Here is an 18,495-nt window from a genome sequence, read left to right as displayed (position 1 = left end):
TTTGAATTGAGTACAAAGTCCTATGAGATGGGATTTAATCAGTAGTATCTTAATGCGAAGATTAGAAGACACTATAATGCCAGGAATGAAGTAAAGTGTTATTACTAATTTCTCTATTTCTGACGCCCATCCACAGCTGGTTCTGACGGAGAACGCCAGGGTCCGGGCTAAGATACAGAGTGCCTTTGGGCAACTGGTGATGCCTCATGTTGCTAAGGTGGACGAAGCCATTCTGCCAGGCCTGACCTCCCTCAACTGGACCTCACTGAACATCGAGAAATACCTCAGCCGCATCAACAGTGCTCTCAGTATGTAACCATGTCCAATCTAACCTTGTCAGCCCTGTACGGTGCTCTGTCATAGCACCATACTATAAAACGGCAGAACAATCTCACCACAATAACCAGAACAGTAAGCACACCTAAACTTTGACGTCATTTGATCGCAGTTAATTGTGCCTGATCAACTCATGTCAAATATCCCATTGGAAAAGGTTATATCTGCTGTCCCAGTGAGCAAAGCTGATTGTAACTGCTGTTTCCTTGTGACCCCTGGTGACACCGTGGTGCTGTGTATGACCTCTGACCTGTGTGTCCAGTGGACCTGGAGCTGCTGATGGACAGAGTGAATGACCTGGTGGAGTTCAGGATAGACGCTGTGCTGCAAGAGATGAGTGGAGCCACACTGTGGGTTCTGCCCCTGGAGGAACCTTTCAGCTGTGAAGAGTTTGTTCAGACCACCAGAGTAAACAAAGATTCCCTCTGTATTATATGTTAAACACATACACTACCGTTCAAAAGTTTGGGGTCACATAGAAATGTCCTTGTTTTTGAAAGAAGGGCACATTTTTCATCAATTAAAATAACCTCAAATTGATCAGAAATACAGTGTAAACATTGTTAATGTTGTAAATGACTACTGTAGCTGGAAACAGCTGAGTTCAGTTGGTCAGGTGTAGTGGCTAGTTGGAACAAAATGATGCAGTACCTGCAGCACTCCATGAACAGGGTTGCCTACCCCTGATATAGGCTAATGTACTTTCTTCTGTTATGTCATGGTAGGAGCTGTGTATAAAGGGAGCTCAGAGTCTCCATGCCAAGAGTTCCCTGGTGGAGGAGGCAACCAATGAGCTCATCAACATGCTGCTGGAGTTTGAACTGAACAAGGAGGGGGACGAGGAACTACTAGAGGAGAGCAGGACTGATATGGACCAAGTGGAGAGTGAAGGTACTGTAACCTACAGTTTTAACTGTGATAATCATGATGCAGCAAAACTCAAACAGAGTGATAACAGGGTCAGCAAAATACAAGGGAAAGGGTACAATAGCAAAACGATTGTTCAGGTGCACAAAGACGGACTGTTACAGACTGAAAATGAGAAAGTGTGCGTGCCTGTGTCCATGCCTGCGTGCGTGGTGGTGTGCATGCAGGTGTATTCATGTCTGTTTATGCCTCTTCCCAGGAGAGGAGGGTAAGTCAGAGGGTCGCATCAACCTGCTGTCTCGTAACACCACGGCAGCGAGCACCACAGGCCCCCCGTCTCCCCTGGTGAAGAGGAAGAAGAGAGACCTGCTGGAGGTGATGGAGGAGGAGGCTCAAGAGCTTCTGTCCCACTTCAACCACCGTAACGTGGACGCCCTGCTGAGGCTCACACGCAACACCCTGGAGACCCTCCGCAAACGTCTCCACGCCTCCTCACTACTGCATTTCCTGGGTAAGTTCCATTAATCCAATGTACTGTATTTATAAAGCCAAATTTACATCATCAGTTGTCACAAAATGCCTCCCTTTGAGCTCCACCCTTTAGATGTTGGAGTAAGGTGGGGCTGTCTAGAAGGGCAGGGTTTCCCATTCCATTTCTCCCTACTTCAATGCTGCCCATCTCCCCACAGCAGAGAGTGATTCCCCCAGCCGTCTAAAGGGCAGTGGTCAGCAGCCTATCTTCAGGACCAGTGTGACCCTGTCCATCCCCAATATCGCCATGGTCCCAGCCCTAGATGAGGTCCAGCAGGCTCTGAACCGGGCTGTGGAGTGTGTGGTCAGTGTCAGTAAAGGAGTCGGCCAGTGGAGCAAGGAGAGGATCTCCAAGGTGGGCTTGCTTTGGCTTAAACCGCCAATGCAGCAGTTTTATTTCAATATCAAATCATTTCTGAGTAACAATAAAGTACCTTACTGTGATTGTTTTCAATTAAAATTGTCCCCCAAAAAATCCTTCATAGCAAAGAGCAATTTCTCATGCAATAATTTGCTAGGACTGTCTTGGAGTGGTGAGGGGAGAACTGAAAACTAGCTGTTATTGCCAGGTCAAAACACAATCCCACCAAAACAGGCTGAAAATGTTTTTTCAAACAGCTCGTACACTAAGAGGCAATATCATAATTTTCATAGTATTCCAACCTCATTGTGTGGAAATATATATAAAACACATTCACATCAAATGTTTGACTTTAATATGTCTGTGACATCTGCACAATCATGAGATTATGGTTTTAGTTAGTCTTAAAACAAAGATGAATTATTCCGTTCATGCCAAAACAGAGGAAGATGAGTGAGAGACGCATGGCTGCTCTGAGACAGGACAAGAGTGACAGTGAGTCAGAGGACGGAGAGACCACCTACAGGAGTCTGGCTGACGGCAGTACCTCAGACATCTCCGCCTCTGTGACCCAGGCCATACCCTACCAGGCCAGGAACTACTACAAGAGTGTGTCTGAGAACAAGGAGATCATCAAGCTGGTGTCTGTGCTCAGCACCTCCATCAACTCTACCAAGAAGGTACATACAGGTCTACACACAAAACAAAAATAAAAAGTCTGTTTCTCCTGTTTTCCTAACGTTCTGACCTTAGTGTGTCAAATTCTAACTATTTTGTGTTTGATACTGACACCTATCCCCTAAGATGTTGTGAAAATGAGACCTAAATCAAATCAATTAAATTCAAACTTTATTGAAAGTGCATTTAAAACCTGGCTGTTGTGTTGTTGTTGGCCAGGAGGTGATGAATGCTTTGGACCGCTTCAGTCGTTACCACCACATCTGGAGGAAGGAGCGAGAGGACACCATCCAAAAGTTCATCCAGGGCAGCCCTCTGCTGTCTGAGTTTGAGTCTCAGATCCTCTACTACAAAGACCTGGAGCTAGAGATCAATGCTGAGCCTGAGTACATCACTGTGGGAGCTCTGGCCCTCTATACAGGTAGAGTACATCCCTGTAGGAGCTCTGGCCCTCTATACAGGTAGAGTACATCACTGTGGGAACTCTGGCCCTCTATACAGATAGAATACATCACTGTGGGAGCTCTGGCCCTCTATACAGCTAGAGTACATCACTGTGGGAGCTCTGGCCCTCTATACAGATAGAATACATCACTGTGGGAGCTCTGGCCCTCTATACAGGTAGAGTACATCCCTGTAGGAGCTCTGGCCCTCTATACAGATAGAGTACATCACTGTGGGAGCTCTGGCCCTCCATACAGGTAGAGTACATCAGTGTAGGAGCTCTGGCCCTCTATACAGATAGAATACATCACTGTGGGAGCTCTGGCCCTCCATACAGGTAGAGTACATCCCCGTAGAGCTCTGGCCCTCTATACAGATAGAATACATCACTGTGGGAGCTCGGGCCCTCTATACAGGTAGAGTACATCCCCGTAGAGCTCTGGCCCTCTATACAGATAGAATACATCACTGTGGGAGCTCGGGCCCTCTATACAGGTAGAGTACATCCCCGTAGAGCTCTGGCCCTCTATACAGGTAGAGTACATCCCCGTAGAGCTCTGGCCCTCTATACAGGTAGAGTACATCCCTGTAGGAGCTCTGGCCCTCTATACAGGTAGAGTACATCCCTGTAGGAGCTCTGCCCTCCATACAGGTAGAATACATCACTGTGGGAGCTCTTGCCTTCTATATAGGTAGAATATGTCACTGTAGGTGAACTGGCCCTCTATACAGGTACCTAGCCGTGGGAAATAGGGGTGCTTAGGGTGCTGCAGCACCCCCTGAAAAATACAAAAATCTAAAATAAAATACAGGTAACTGTAGACTGACCTGTAACTCTACAACTTTCTCCCCGTTATGTGAAATTTCGGGCTATTTTCACTGCTGATCCCCTGCATTAACCTCACAAGACAACCCTGCCAAATATGACTGCACATGTTCTTAGTAGTATTTCACAATACCATTATTTCATTTTTCAACCCTGTGTAACCCTCTCACCAGGCTTGAATTTGACTCTCACCATATTACCTTACGTAGAGTATCTCAACAGCATGGGATGTTAGGTGAGAAGGACATATCCAATAAGAATCCCTATTGTAAACTATCTAGGGTGACTAGGGTATTAACTTTTAAAAATAATAAACTCCCATGAGTCATGCACAACCCATGTCCAAATGATTTCTATCTTGCTCAACCCGTTGGCGCGCGTTGGAGCTCAACAAAAAAATGACGACACACATAAAGTCCCGAAGCACACCACCGTTGTGGTTACTCACGACTCGTAGATATTCCTTCAGTGAAGTATGCCAGTTCCTTTCAGGTTTCCTCACAAGATCCACAGCAAGCACAGCTATTAATACAGACAGTACTCTTTAGCAGTAACCGATATCCCATGGGAACGTGAACTCTTTCATCTTTCCCAAGCAATTCTCTCTCGGTGTTGCACGATGCTAGGCTAACCTCAAGGCTGGCAAATACCTCCATGATGAGAATGTAGCTTCAGTCTACACTAAGTCTTTCTTAACAAAATTATAACAACTCTCTTGTAAATTAAAATCGGTATTTCCCTTCAAAACTCGGTAGGTATGGGTTTTGTTCTATTTTTATCATCTTTTATAATTTTTCACCAACGGTCATAATGTAAAGTCCATCCTTTTCTCAACGTCTCTCTCCCTCTCTTTTTTTCCCAGGCCTCCCGTTAACCAGGTCAACTCTCCCATTGGACACAGCTAAAAAAGAGACCTTATTGGTCAAAACTTAAACGTAAACCAACCTATTCACTTATACATTAAATAAATATTTATTAAAAATAAATGCGTTAACAACATTACAATTCGGGAGCAATTCGATCACCTTTTCAATATAATACCAATTAATTATAACAAACAAGCTCAATACTTGCTTCTAACAAGAATAAACTCGATACTTGGTTCTAACAAGATTATTACAACTGCATGAATATCTGGTTATTATCAGACTAATATCTGATTTGTTGTTGAACAGCTGACCTGAAGATGGCCCTGACTGTGGAGACTAAGAGCTGGATGGTGGACTACGGCCTGCACTGTAACAGGAAGTACCGGACAGATATGGAGAACATCTTCACGTTAGTGGACGAGGCGGCAAAGAAATTGAACCGACCAATCAAAGACTTGGACGACATCCGCATCGCCATGGCATCACTGAAGGAGATCAGAGAGCAGCAGATCTCCATTGACTTCCAAGTGGGACCCATAGAGGTAGGGAACACAAATGCACACTTCTTTCAAAGAGACAGTGGTGGAAAAAGTACACAATTGTCATATTTGAGTAAAAGTATAGCTACCTTAATAGAAAGTAACTAAAGTAAAGGTGAAAGTAAGCCAGTAAAATAGTACCTGAGTAAAAGTCTAAAAGTATTTGGTTTTAAATATGCTTATGTATCAAAAGGAAAAGTATAAATAATAAACATTCCTTATATTAAGCAAAGCAGACAGCACCATTTTCTTGTTCTTAAAATGTATGGATAGCCAGGGGCACACTCCAACACTCAGACATTATTTACAAATGATGCTTTTGTGTTTAGTGAGTCTGCCAGGCCAGAGGGAGTAGGGATGACCATGTGTTCTCTTGATAAGTGCTTGAATTTGACCATTTTTCTGTCCTGTTAAGCATTCAAAATGTATCGAGTACTTATGGTTGTCAGGGAAAATGTATGAAGTAAAAAGTACAATATTTTCTTTAGGAATGTAGTGAAGTAAAAGTCCAAGTTGTCAAAAAATATAAATAGTAAAGTACAGAGATCCCAAAAAACGACTTAAGTAGTACTTTAAAGTATTTTTACTTAAGTACTTTACACTACTGAAGAGAGATACTGTATGAATAATTCACTGAGACATTTGCAATGTCCACTTTCATTCAGTAGGCGGCAAATCTTAATTCCCACCTAAGTCAAATTTCTACTTAGTCTATGGGCATTGGTATCAATGGGTGATAATTCGACATAGGTGGAAGTTAGGATTTGCCCATAGTTTGATTAAGTCCTTGCAGTCTGTATTTGGTTGTGAGAAGACACTGGAGATCTGTGTTGTATTATGTGTCTGTTCAGTGCTGTGCATTCCCCTTTCCCTTTCCTAGGAGTCCTATGCCATGCTCCATAAGTACGGCCTGGTAGTGGCGAAGGAGGAGGCAGAGAAGGTGGACACGCTGCGCTACACCTGGGAGAAGCTGCTAGCCCACAGCACAGAGGTCCAGAATGAGCTGGTGTCCCTGCAGCCCAACTTCAGAGGAGAGCTCATAGACAACGTGCAGACGTTTGTGGAGGACTGTGGACACTTCTATCAGGACTATGACAAGGTTCAGACACGTCTCACAGCTCGTTCTAGGTCTTACTCACAGCTACACCTAACACCAAGGCTATCTAGGTCTTACTCACAGCTACACCTAACACCAAGGCTGTCTAGGTCTTACTCACAGCTACACCTAACACCAAGGCTATCTAGGTCTTACTCACAGCTACACCTAACACCAAGGCTGTCTAGGTCTTACTCACAGCTACACCTAACACCAAGGCTGTCTAGGTCTTACTCACAGCTACACCTAACACCAAGGCTGTCTAGGTCTTACTCACAGCTACACCTAACACCAAGGCTGTCTAGGTCTTACTCACAGCTACACCTAACAGTTAACTTGGCACGCTCTAAATAAGACTGCTAGCTAATTGTTGACGCAGGCTGTGTTTCATTCCCAGGACGGTCCCATGGTTGTCGGACTGGCTCCCCAAGACGCTAGTGACAGACTCATCATGTTTCAGGTGAGTACAGTGTGTATCTTCAAGAGAGGAATCTACAGTATATACCTCTCTGCAGCACTTCATTAAGTTGATACATTCACAGAGGTTTTCATTCATATGTTCTATGTCTTATTTTTTTTATGTATTACTTACTTCTACCATATTTAACATAGATGAACAACATGCATGATTGTATTATTGTGTGTTGCATGGTTTTGGAAATTATATATGTGACCATTCATGCACTTTACTGTACTTTTCATTTTGTTTGGTCAGAATCGCTTTGACAACCTGTTCCGTAAGTACATCACCTACACTGGTGGAGAGGAGCTGTTTGGCCTGCCTGTGACCCAACACCCTCAGCTGCTGGAGATCAGGAGACAGCTCACCCTCCTCCAGAAGCTCTATGGACTCTACAACAGTGTCATCGACACCGTCAACGGCTACTATGACATCCTCTGGGCCGACATCCACATAGACAGGATCAATAACGAACTTCTTGACTTCCAGACGCGGTAAGGAAACCAAACTACAACCCAGACCATGAGAGACATTTACACAGAACTCACTGATGAATAATCTCATTGAAGATTTACATTTCCAAAAGGAAGTTAGATGTTCGTGTTATTTCACCCTCTCATTTCCAGTTGTCGCAAGCTGCCCCGTGCCCTGAAAGAGTGGAAGGCATTCCTTGACCTGAAGAAAAGTATAGATGAGTTCAACGAGTGTTGCCCCCTACTGGAACTGATGACCAACAAGGCCATGATGACGCGTCACTGGAAGAGAATCACCGAGGTGACAGGACACAGCTTCGAGGTGGAGACGGACACTTTCAAGCTGCGCAACATCATGGAAGCTCCACTCCTCAAATGCAAAGAGGAAATTGAGGTGATTATGGATTTTTGTTGCTGTTGTTGGTGCTGAAATGCGGGTAGGATCCAGGTCATTTATTCTCTATAGCAGTACAACTACCGGTACTCCACTCACCATAACTATTCTGTACTGTAAATTGAGGGTAGAAAAAAAGGTTTGACCTCAATAGGACAAGTTGGTAAAACAAAGGTAAAATAAAGATGAATGTTGTTTGAACTCCCGCTGGGCAGGATATTTGCATCAGTGCAGTGAAGGAGAGGGACATTGAGCAGAAGCTGAAGCAGGTGATTGCTGAGTGGGACAACAAGACGTTCACCTTCGCCAACTTCAAGACGCGAGGGGAGCTGCTGCTGAGGGGCGACAGCACCGCTGAGATCATTACTAACATGGAGGACAGCCTCATGGTGCTGGGATCACTCATGAGCAACAGGTTAGACTAGAGACCTACTAGAGGCACAAATGACTTAGCCTGGAAATCTAGACTGATTTCTGCTTCATGTTTGTTAACAATAGTTAAATGTAGCCTAAGTCAGTCTTAATTTTGAGGCAACAAATGACCTGGGGGTTCGGAGTGATATATGATTTCTTCTCAATTGTTTATCATATTGCAGCACAGGAGGTTGATGGGACCTTCATTGGGGAGAACAGACTCGTGGTAATGACTGAAGCGGAATCAGTGGAATGGTATCAAACACATGGGCTCCTGTTGTTTGATGCCATTCCATTTGCTCCGTTCCGGCCATTATTATGAGCCTCCTCAGCACCATTATTATGAGCCTCCTCAGCACCATTATTATGAGCCTCCTCAGCACCATTATTATGAGCCTCCTCAGCACCATTATTATGAGCCTCCTCAGCAGCCTTCGTTGTATTTCAACATCCAGTTGACTTGTCATCTAGAGTTCAACAGTTGTGTTGTTTGTGTTTAGACAGTTGTGTTTAGACTGGGGGTGCTTTGCATTGTACAGACGTTTAGTGTTTGTGTACTGTAGTAGTCAATGATTGACTCAGATGATGACACAGGTACAACACGCCATTCAAGCCCCAGATCCAGAAATGGGTTCAGAACCTTTCCAATACCACTGACATCATAGATAACTGGATGACTGTCCAGAACCTGTGGATCTACCTCGAGGCTGTGTTCGTTGGAGGGGACATAGCCAAACAGCTACCCAAGGTAAGAACAAATTCATTGACTTTTCATCTGAAAACATGTCTTTAACCTTACACTATTAATCAATTTGACTTATAAAGCCCTTCTTACGTCAGCTGATGTCACAAAGTGCTGGGGTTCCACAATTTCGGGAACTTCTACAGTGCCCTGGTTTTTCAGAAATCAAGTTTTTTGGGGTGGGGAAACCCAGGAACTTTTTGCAAACTTAGGGATGACAATGTAGTCTGAATCATCTGAATGACAGGAGGCGAAACGTTTCTCCAACATTGACAAGTCCTGGGTGAAAATCATGACGCGGGTCCATGAGATGCCCAACGTGGTGCAGTCATGTGTGGGGGACGAGACCATGGGACAGCTGTTGCCTCACCTGCTGGAACAACTGGAGATCTGTCAGAAGTCTCTCACTGGGTAAGTCTATCTGAATGTCTATCATAAGTTTCTCACTGGATGAGTCTGTCTGGAGGTATGTCAGAAGTCTCTGGGTAAGTCTGTCTGGAGGTCTGCCAGAAGTCTCTGGGTAAGTCTGTCTGGAGGTCTGCCAGAAGTCTCTGGGTAAGTCTGTCTGGAGGTCTGTCAGAGGTCTCTGGGTAAGTCTGTCTGGAGGTCTGCCAGAAGTCTCTTGGTAAGTCTGTCTGGAGGTCTGCCAGAAGTCTCTGGGTAAGTCTGTCTGGAGGTCTGCCAGAAGTCTCTTGGTAAGTCTGTCTGGAGGTCTGCCAGAAGTCTCTTGGTAAGTCTGTCTGGAGGTCTGCCAGAAGCCTCTGGGTAAGTCTGTCTGGAGGTCTGCCAGAAGTCTCTTGGTAAGTCTGTCTGGAGGTCTGTCAGAGGTCTCTGGGTAAGTCTGTCCGGAGGTCTGTCAGAGGTCTCTGGGTAAGTCTGTCCGGAGGTCTGTCAGAAGTCTCTTGGTAAGTCTGTCCGGAGGTCTGTCAGAGGTCTCTGGGTAAGTCTGTCCGGAGGTCTGTCAGAGGTCTCTGGGTGAGTCTGCCTGGAGGTCTGTCAGAAGTCTCTTGGTAAGTCTGTCTGGAGGTCTGTCAGACGTCTCTCACTGGGTAGGCCTATACTTATACTTTGAATTTGTTTTAAATAGTTGAATTGAAAGTATTCATGTACCAGTATGACACCTTCCAAGTTTGCCTGCGTTGTACATTGGTAGCTTGATGTTGTGTACTAAACTAGTATTATTTTCAACGCTTTTTTTAGGGGGTAGATCAGCTTTAATATTGCGGATAGATTGTAGCTTCTGGCTATCCAGTTTTCAACCCTTGGTTGTGTGTGATTGTGTGACTGATAGGTACTTGGAGAAGAAGCGTCTGCTGTTCCCTCGGTTCTTCTTTGTGTCTGACCCGGCCCTGCTGGAAATACTGGGCCAAGCCTCGGACTCCCACACCATACAGGCCCACCTGCTCAACGTCTTTGACAACATTAAATGTGTCCGCTTCCATGACAAGGTACAGTAACGCACAGACAGACATATCATTTTTTTCTACAATTATCTACAATTTTTTCCACAATTTTTCTACAAGTTACTTATTGGACTATTAGAGGTATTTGTCCTTCTGCAATAGTAACTACCCCAGATTCAGCAACATCAAGAGTATCTGCTCTTCTGTCTCCACAGATGTACGACCGGATCCTGGCCATCTCGTCCAGGGAGGGGGAGACGGTAGAGCTGGATCGGCCGGTGACGGCTGAAGGGAACGTGGAGGTCTGGCTAAACGCCCTGCTGAAGGAATCCCAGAGGTCTCTTCACCTGGTCATCAGACAGGCTGTCCTGGCCATCCATGACTCAGGCTTCCAGCTCATTGAGTTCCTGGACTCTTTCCCTGCTCAGGTGGGGAGACATGGGATACATCCTAAATGCCACCCTATTACATAGTCCACTACTTTTGACCCAGGTCCTGTTCAAAAGTAGTGCACTATATAGGGAATAGGCTGCAATTTGTGACACAGTCCTGGTCTTAGGGTCATCATTCATTCTCTTTTTTATAATGGGATAGATTACCTTAACCTTGACCTTGGAGCAATGGCCTTGTAGTTAGACTTTCCCATGCCTATGTTTCATTACTCAATACCTGATCAAGGATTACTGCTTTTCTGAAATTATCCTCCATTATTATATATATATATATATTATATAACTGAAACTGATCTACACCTTATCCAAATTCCAGACTTTCCTGATTTTATACATTGTCCTGATTACAGCCCTGATTGATAGGAAGACATGGAAGCCAGGAAAGATAACTTTAAGCTCTCTCATTGATGTCCTATCATGATGTCCTCTCTTTCTGACTCCATCAACCAGGTTGGTCTGCTGGGAGTCCAGATGATCTGGACCAGAGACTCAGAGGAGGCCCTGACCAACGCCCGCTACGACCGTAAGATCATGCCCAAGACCAACCAGTTCTTCCTGGAGTTTCTCAACACCCTGATAGACATGACCACTAAAGACCTGGCCCCAATGGAGCGGGCCAAGTATGAGACACTCATAACCATCCATGTACACCAGAGGGACATCTTTGATGACCTGGTGAGTGGCCTGGAATCACAAACTGACTCAGTGGCTAAAATAGTACTTCAACCCTAAAGGTCCCTTTGTGTATAAACTGAAGGTAATAATAGCTGTTGTGTAACATATTTGTGAACTTTTGGCAAACCGAGTCATTTGCGGTTTTATGAATTTCATAGGCTTTGGCAATGCTTTGTTTCCAGAGTGGTTTCTCTTTCCCCCTGCTCTCCCCTCAGTGTCGCCTGCATATCAAAAGCCCTACAGACTTTGAGTGGCTGAAGCAGTGTCGTTTCTACTTCAATGAGGACTCTGACAAGATGATCATCAACATGACTGACGTAGGCTTCATCTATCAGAATGAGTTCCTGGGCTGCACTGACAGACTGGTCATCACCCCTCTCACTGACAGGTAGGGACTAACTAGTCATCACCCCTCTGACTGACAGGTAGGGACTAACTAGTCATCACCACTCTGACTGACAGGTAGGGACTAACTCATCATCACCCCTCTGACTGACAGGTAGGGGCTAACTAGTCATCACCCCGCTGACTGACAGGTAGGGGCTAACTAGTCATCACCCCTCTGACTGACAGGTAGGGACTAACTAGTCATCACCCCTCTGACTGACAGGTAGGGACTAACTAGTCATCACCCCTCTGACTGACAGGTAGGGACTAACTAGTCATCACCCCTCTGACTTACAGGTAGGGACTAACTAGTCATCACCCCTCTGACTTACAGGTAGGGACTAACTAGTCATCACCCCTCTTACTTACAGGTAGGGACTAACTAGCCATCACCCCTCTGACTGACAGGTAGGGACTAACTAGTCATCACCCCTCTGACTGACAGGTAGGGACTAACTAGTCATCACCCCTCTGACTGACAGGTAGGGACTAACTAGTCATCACCCCTCTTACTTACAGGTAGGGACTAACTAGCCATCACCCCTCTGACTGACAGGTAGGGACTAACTAGTCATCACCACTCTGACTGACAGGTAGGGACTAACTAGTCATCACCCCTCTCACTGACAGGTAAGGACTAACCAGTCATCACCCCTCTCACTGACAGGTAAGGACTAACCAGTCATGACCCCTCTGACTGACAGGTAAGGACTAACCAGTCATCACCCCTCTCACTGACAGGTAAGGACTAACCAGTCATCACCCCTCTGACTGACAAGTAGGGACTAACTAGTCATCATCCCTCTGACTGACAGGTAGGGACTAACTAGTCATCACCCCTCTCACTGACAGGTAAGGACTAACCAGTCATCACCCCTCTCACTGACAGGTAAGGACTAACCAGTCATCACCCCTCTGACTGACAGGTAGGGACTAACTAGTCATCACCCCTCTTACTTACAGGTAGGGACTAACTAGTCATCACCCCTCTGACTGACAGGTAGGGACTAACTAGTCATCACCCCTCTGACTGACAGGTAGGGACTAACTAGTCATCACCCCTCTTACTTACAGGTAGGGACTAACTAGCCATCACCCCTCTGACTGACAGGTAAGGACTAACCAGTCATCACCCCTCTCACTGACAGGTAAGGACTAACCAGTCATCACCCCTCTCACTGACAGGTAAGGACTAACCAGTCATCACCCCTCTGACTGACAGGTAAGGACTAACCAGTCATCACCCCTCTCACTGACAGGTAAGGACTAACCAGTCATCACCCCTCTGACTGACAGGTAGGGACTAACTAGTCATCACCCCTCTGACTTACAGGTAGGGACTAACTAGTCATCACCCCTCTGACTTACAGGTAGGGACTAACTAGTCATCACCCCTCTGACTGACAGGTAGGGACTAACTCGCCATCACCCCTCTGACTGACAGGTAGGGACTAACTAGTCATCACCCCTCTGACTGACAGGTAGGGACTAACTAGGCATCACCCCTCTGACTGACAGGTAGGGACTAACTAGTCATCACCCCTCTGACTGACAGGTAGGGACTAACTAGTCATCACCCCTCTGACTTACAGGTAGGGACTAACTAGTCATCACCCCTCTGACTGACAGGTAGGGACTAACTCGTCATCACCCCTCTGACTGACAGGTAAGGACTAGGAAGGGGCTCCACCTCCACTCTAATAGCTTAACCAGTTATCATGCATTTTGGGCTAAAAGGGCACCATACACTTGTGGCACTAAAAATGTACAGGTTTTTGTGACAAACTATTGCTAGGAGACACTAGAGTGCAGTGCTGCACACACATTGCAGTAACCAGTCTACCATTACCACAGCCAAGCCTAACTTTTTAGTGCCCACAAGTGTATGGTGTATCACATTGAATATCTTTGGGTGATTATCCTTGATATACCTTTTCCTTGGTGTGTGTTTGTCCCAGGTGCTACATCACACTGGCCCAGGCTCTGGGGATGAGTATGGGAGGAGCCCCGGCCGGCCCTGCAGGGACAGGGAAGACTGAGACCACTAAAGACATGGGCCGCTGCCTGGGGAAGTACGTGGTGGTCTTCAACTGCTCCGACCAGATGGACTTCAGAGGACTGGGGAGGATCTTTAAAGGTAGGACCTTCTACTCATATTGCCTGGTCCCAAATACATGTGTGCTCTCTTGCCAACTCCTGTGCCATTTGCATGACAATGACCATAGGAGTTGGATATATGTAAAGGATTTGGGGCGATTATAGGCTATATAAGATGTCACTCATATTACTGTTTATTACTGTGAAGAGAATGATGATCTCAACCTGAACCTAATGAACAGTGTAATGTTGTGTGTCTTTGTGTTGATTTGCAGGTCAGACTCTTGGGGTTGTTTTGAATGAGGAGTTTAATGTGAAGAGTGATGTGTAAAGTTGTGTTGATTGACAGGTCTAGCCCAGTCGGGCTCGTGGGGCTGTTTTGATGAGTTCAACCGTATTGACCTATCAGTGCTCTCCGTGGCGGCCCAGCAGATCGCCATCGTGCTTACCTGCAAGAAGGAGCGCCGCAAGAACTTCATCTTCACCGACGGAGACAACGTGGAAATGAATCCCGAATTCGGCATCTTCCTGACTATGGTTATTATTATTAGCAGTCTATAAATTACTCCCTGTAGAAACCCCTTCACAAACGCTTTGCCAAGTAGAGCTTCATTTAAAGTAATTCTGAAAGGAACAGTGAATTCTTGTCTTAAAGTAGATTAACTGAAACTAGTCCGAATCAGACAAGGTTTATTATTACTTTGAGGATGTTAGTCATAGACTTTGTTTTGCATTTTCATAACATCAATCATCTGTAGTACACTATGTTCATGGCAGGTCATCATTGTAAATAAGAAATTATTCTTAACAGTCTCACCTGGTTAAATAAAGATTTGATTATTAAATGTTTTTGCCCCCCATCAGAACCCGGGCTACGCAGGTCGTCAGGAGCTTCCAGAGAACCTGAAGATCAACTTCCGCTCAGTGGCCATGATGGTCCCAGACCGTCAGATCATCATCCGGGTCAAGCTGGCCAGCTGTGGCTTCATAGACAACATAGAGCTGGCCAGGAAGTTTTTCACCCTCTACAAACTGTGTGAGGAGCAGCTTTCCAAGCAGGTCAGCTATGAAATTAAATGTAACTACTGTAGATATTTCAATGAGAGCTGAACACAAGATATACATTTTAGTAGTTCCATATAAGTAAACAATCAAGTCAAGTGAAATGTTATTTAACGTGTATCATCACAGTCTCAAATCACTATTTGAATGATTTTTTTACCCCTTTTTCTCCCCAATGTTGTGGTATCCAATTGGTAGTTGCAGTCTTGTCTCATTGTTTTTAGTAGCTACTATCTTGTCTCATTGATACAACTCCCGTACGGACTCGGGAGAGGCGAAGGTTGAGAGCCGTGCGTTCTCCGAAACACAACCCAACCAAGCCGCACTGCTTCTTGACACAATGCCTACTTAATCCGGGAAGCCAGCCGCACCAATGTGTCGGAGGAAACACCGTAAACCTGGCGACCGTGTCAGCGTGCACTGCACCCGGTCCGCCTCAGGAGTCGCTAGTGCGCGATGGGACAAGGACATCCCTGCCGCCCAAACCCTCCCCTAACCCGGACAGCGGCAATTGTGCACCGCCCCATGGGTCTCGCGGTCACGGCTGTATGTGACAGAGCCTGGACTCAAACCCAGAATCTCTAGTGGCACAGATAGCACTGCGATGCAGTGCTTTAGACCACTGCACCACTCGGGAGAATTAATATACCACCTGATTATCTTGACAAAGGAGAAATGCTCACTAACAGGGATGTAAACAAATTTGTGGAACCAACACTTTACATGTTGCATTTATATTTTTTGTTCAGTATAAAAACAACCAAACTGTCCATGTATGTGTTGATTATGATCTTTGTGTAGTTCATAGTTCTATTTCCATACAATCCATGTTGGGTTCACTCTCTGTTTTTAAGGTGCATTACGACTTTGGCCTCCGAAACATTTTGTCAGTTCTGCGAACACTGGGGGCAGTGAAACGAGCGAACCCCAACGACACAGAATCTACCATCGTCATGAGGGTACTCAGAGATATGAACCTGTCCAAGCTGGTGAGTACAGTCAGTCAGATACACAGGACATTCTCCTCGAAATCAACTGCCATTTTAGAAAATCCGTTTTTTTTACGCACCATTAAGTGTTACAGATGGTTATTTGACAGATTGTCTGTAATACATGAATAATGATTTCATCTTCAGCGAGGTGCAACATAACAGAAGTGGCATCATGGTTAACTTCACTGACACAATACTATATGTGTTGACAGATAGATGAAGACGAGCCGTTGTTCCTCAGCCTGATAGAGGACCTTTTCCCTGGGATCCAGCTGGATAAAGCAGGCTACCCAGAGCTGGAGACAGCTATCGACAAACAGGTGAGAGGACATTTTATATAGCATAATCCTTCAGAGTGACACAGAGAATTTTCGATCTACATGTAGTTTCTCACAATCCTCCTCCTCACACTGCTTCTCTTCTCTCCTGTTTCTTCTCCTTTCCCCTACAGTACATTTTAGTCATTTAGCTCTTATCCAGGGCGACTTACATGAGCAATTAGGGTTAAGTTCCTTGCTCAAGGGTACATCAACATATATTTCACCTCGTCACCTCAGGGATTCGAGCCAGCAACGTTTTGGTTACTGTCTTAAGTGCAAGGCTACATGCCGCCCCCACAGTATAATACAGAGTTTAAGGGATTAATCTCGTCTTGGTATTAGCCTTAATACCATAGTAGCATAAAACCTTTTTTCGATCTAAATGTGAGGTAAGGATTATTTGTATTAACATGAAGATTTCACCTCACTCTCTTCCATTGTTCTCCATACTGTAGGTGGAGGAGTCTGGTCTCATAACATGAAGAGTTCCCCTCACTGTCTTCCATTGTTCTCCATACTGTAGGTGGAGGAGTCTGGTCTCATAACATGAAGAGTTCCCCTCACTCTCTTCCATTGTTCTCCATACTGTAGGTGGAGGAGTCTGGTCTCATAACATGAAGAGTTCACCTCACTGTCTTCCATTGTTCTCCATACTGTAGGTGGAGGAGTCTGGTCTCATAACATGAAGAGTTCACCTCACTCTCTTCCATTGTTCTCCATACTGTAGGTGGAGGAGTCTGGTCTCATAACATGAAGAGTTCACCTCACTCTCTTCCATTGTTCTCCATACTGTAGGTGGAGGAGTCTGGTCTCATAACATGAAGAGTTCACCTCACTCTCTTCCATTGTTCTCCATACTGTAGGTGGAGGAGTCTGGTCTCATAACATGAAGAGTTCACCTCACTCTCTTCCATTGTTCTCCATACTGTAGGTGGAGGAGTCTGGTCTCATAACATGAAGAGTTCACCTCACTCTCTTCCATTGTTCTCCATACTGTAGGTGGAGGAGTCTGGTCTCATAACATGAAGATTTCACCTCACTCTCTTCCATTGTTCTCCATACTGTAGGTGGAGGAGTCTGGTCTCATAACATGAAGAGTTCACCTCACTCTCTTCCATTGTTCTCCATACTGTAGGTGGAGGAGTCTGGTCTCATAACATGAAGAGTTCACCTCACTCTCTTCCATTGTTCTCCATACTGTAGGTGGAGGAGTCTGGTCTCATAACATGAAGAGTTCACCTCACTCTCTTCCATTGTTCTCCATACTGTAGGTGGAGGAGTCTGGTCTCATAACATGAAGAGTTCCCCTCACTGTCTTCCATTGTTCTCCATACTGTAGGTGGAGGAGTCTGGTCTCATAACATGAAGAGTTCACCTCACTCTCTTCCATTGTTCTCCATACTGTAGGTGGAGGAGTCTGGTCTCATAACATGAAGAGTTCACCTCACTCTCTTCCATTGTTCTCCATACTGTAGGTGGAGGAGTCTGGTCTCATAACATGAAGAGTTCACCTCACTCTCTTCCATTGTTCTCCATACTGTAGGTGGAGGAGTCTGGTCTCATAACATGAAGATTTCACCTCACTCTCTTCCATTGTTCTCCATACTGTAGGTGGAGGAGTCTGGTCTCATAACATGAAGAGTTCACCTCACTGTCTTCCATTGTTTTCCATACTGTAGGTGGAGGAGTCTGGTCTCATAACATGAAGAGTTCACCTCACTGTCTTCCATTGTTCTCCATACTGTAGGTGGAGGAGTCTGGTCTCATAACATGAAGAGTTCACCTCACTCTCTTCCATTGTTCTCCATACTGTAGGTGGAGGAGTCTGGTCTCATAACATGAAGAGTTCCCCTCACTCTCTTCCATTGTTCTCCATACTGTAGGTGGAGGAGTCTGGTCTCATAACATGAAGAGTTCACCTCACTCTCTTCCATTGTTCTCCATACTGTAGGTGGAGGAGTCTGGTCTCATAACATGAAGAGTTCACCTCACTCTCTTCCATTGTTCTCCATACTGTAGGTGGAGGAGTCTGGTCTCATAACATGAAGAGTTCACCTCACTCTCTTCCATTGTTCTC

The 18,495-nt window shown here is 45.4% G+C and overlaps 1 protein-coding gene across 1 annotated transcript in view; it reads left to right on the top strand.

Annotated features, from left to right (window-relative positions):
• LOC115114066 (dynein axonemal heavy chain 5-like) overlaps positions 1–18,495 on the top strand; it is a gene marked incomplete at its 5' end in the record, with an annotated part of 70,343 nt that overhangs the window by 19,816 nt on the left and 32,032 nt on the right. The window contains 24 exon segments of the mRNA XM_065008896.1: positions 137–308; positions 599–744; positions 1,062–1,227; positions 1,463–1,714; positions 1,893–2,089; positions 2,539–2,775; positions 2,993–3,194; positions 5,219–5,454; positions 6,332–6,550; positions 6,945–7,007; positions 7,263–7,501; positions 7,634–7,874; positions 8,090–8,289; positions 8,883–9,036; positions 9,278–9,441; positions 10,322–10,478; positions 10,649–10,861; positions 11,336–11,560; positions 11,776–11,948; positions 13,906–14,084; positions 14,394–14,581; positions 14,909–15,103; positions 15,961–16,095; positions 16,311–16,418. Coding sequence (XP_064864968.1) covers positions 137–308; positions 599–744; positions 1,062–1,227; positions 1,463–1,714; positions 1,893–2,089; positions 2,539–2,775; positions 2,993–3,194; positions 5,219–5,454; positions 6,332–6,550; positions 6,945–7,007; positions 7,263–7,501; positions 7,634–7,874; positions 8,090–8,289; positions 8,883–9,036; positions 9,278–9,441; positions 10,322–10,478; positions 10,649–10,861; positions 11,336–11,560; positions 11,776–11,948; positions 13,906–14,084; positions 14,394–14,581; positions 14,909–15,103; positions 15,961–16,095; positions 16,311–16,418 — 4,461 coding nt within the window.

This window comes from Oncorhynchus nerka, linkage group LG3 (assembly GCF_034236695.1).
Source record: "Oncorhynchus nerka isolate Pitt River linkage group LG3, Oner_Uvic_2.0, whole genome shotgun sequence".
Taxonomy (NCBI): Eukaryota; Metazoa; Chordata; class Actinopteri; order Salmoniformes; family Salmonidae; genus Oncorhynchus; species Oncorhynchus nerka.
This window is presented reverse-complemented; position numbering and strand designations above follow the sequence as displayed.